General features: G+C 64.8%; 1 protein-coding gene across 1 annotated transcript in view; it reads left to right on the top strand.

Moving 5' to 3' along the window:
- Window positions 1-3: 3 nt before the first annotated feature.
- The window catches only part of MARS (methionyl-tRNA synthetase), a gene marked incomplete at its 5' end in the record, with an annotated part of 4,440 nt that continues 4,227 nt past the window's right edge, over window positions 4-216 (top strand). Inside the window, 2 exons of the mRNA XM_008939417.1 lie at window positions 4-86; window positions 190-213. Coding sequence (XP_008937665.1) covers window positions 4-86; window positions 190-213 — 107 coding nt within the window. The remainder of the gene's footprint in view (window positions 87-189; window positions 214-216) is intronic.

Consider the following 216-nt stretch of genomic DNA (forward strand, 5'->3'; position numbering starts at 1 on the left):
GGCTGGAGGCCGTGGAGGCCCTGGGGAATTTGTTGGCCCACCTGGAGCAGAACTTGTCCGAGAGAGGCACCGCCTACCTGGCTGGGGTAAGTGGGACCTGGGGTGGGGGATAGCTGCCGAGGGGCAGAGCCCTGTGCCTGGGATGGAGCTGGGCCTGTCTGAAGGCCTGACTCTGCTTCTCTGCCATAGGACACCGAGTCGGTGGCTGATGGGGTT

The sequence above is a fragment of the Merops nubicus genome, unplaced genomic scaffold (assembly GCF_000691845.1).
Source record: "Merops nubicus isolate BGI_N331 unplaced genomic scaffold, ASM69184v1 scaffold45604, whole genome shotgun sequence".
Taxonomy (NCBI): Eukaryota; Metazoa; Chordata; class Aves; order Coraciiformes; family Meropidae; genus Merops; species Merops nubicus.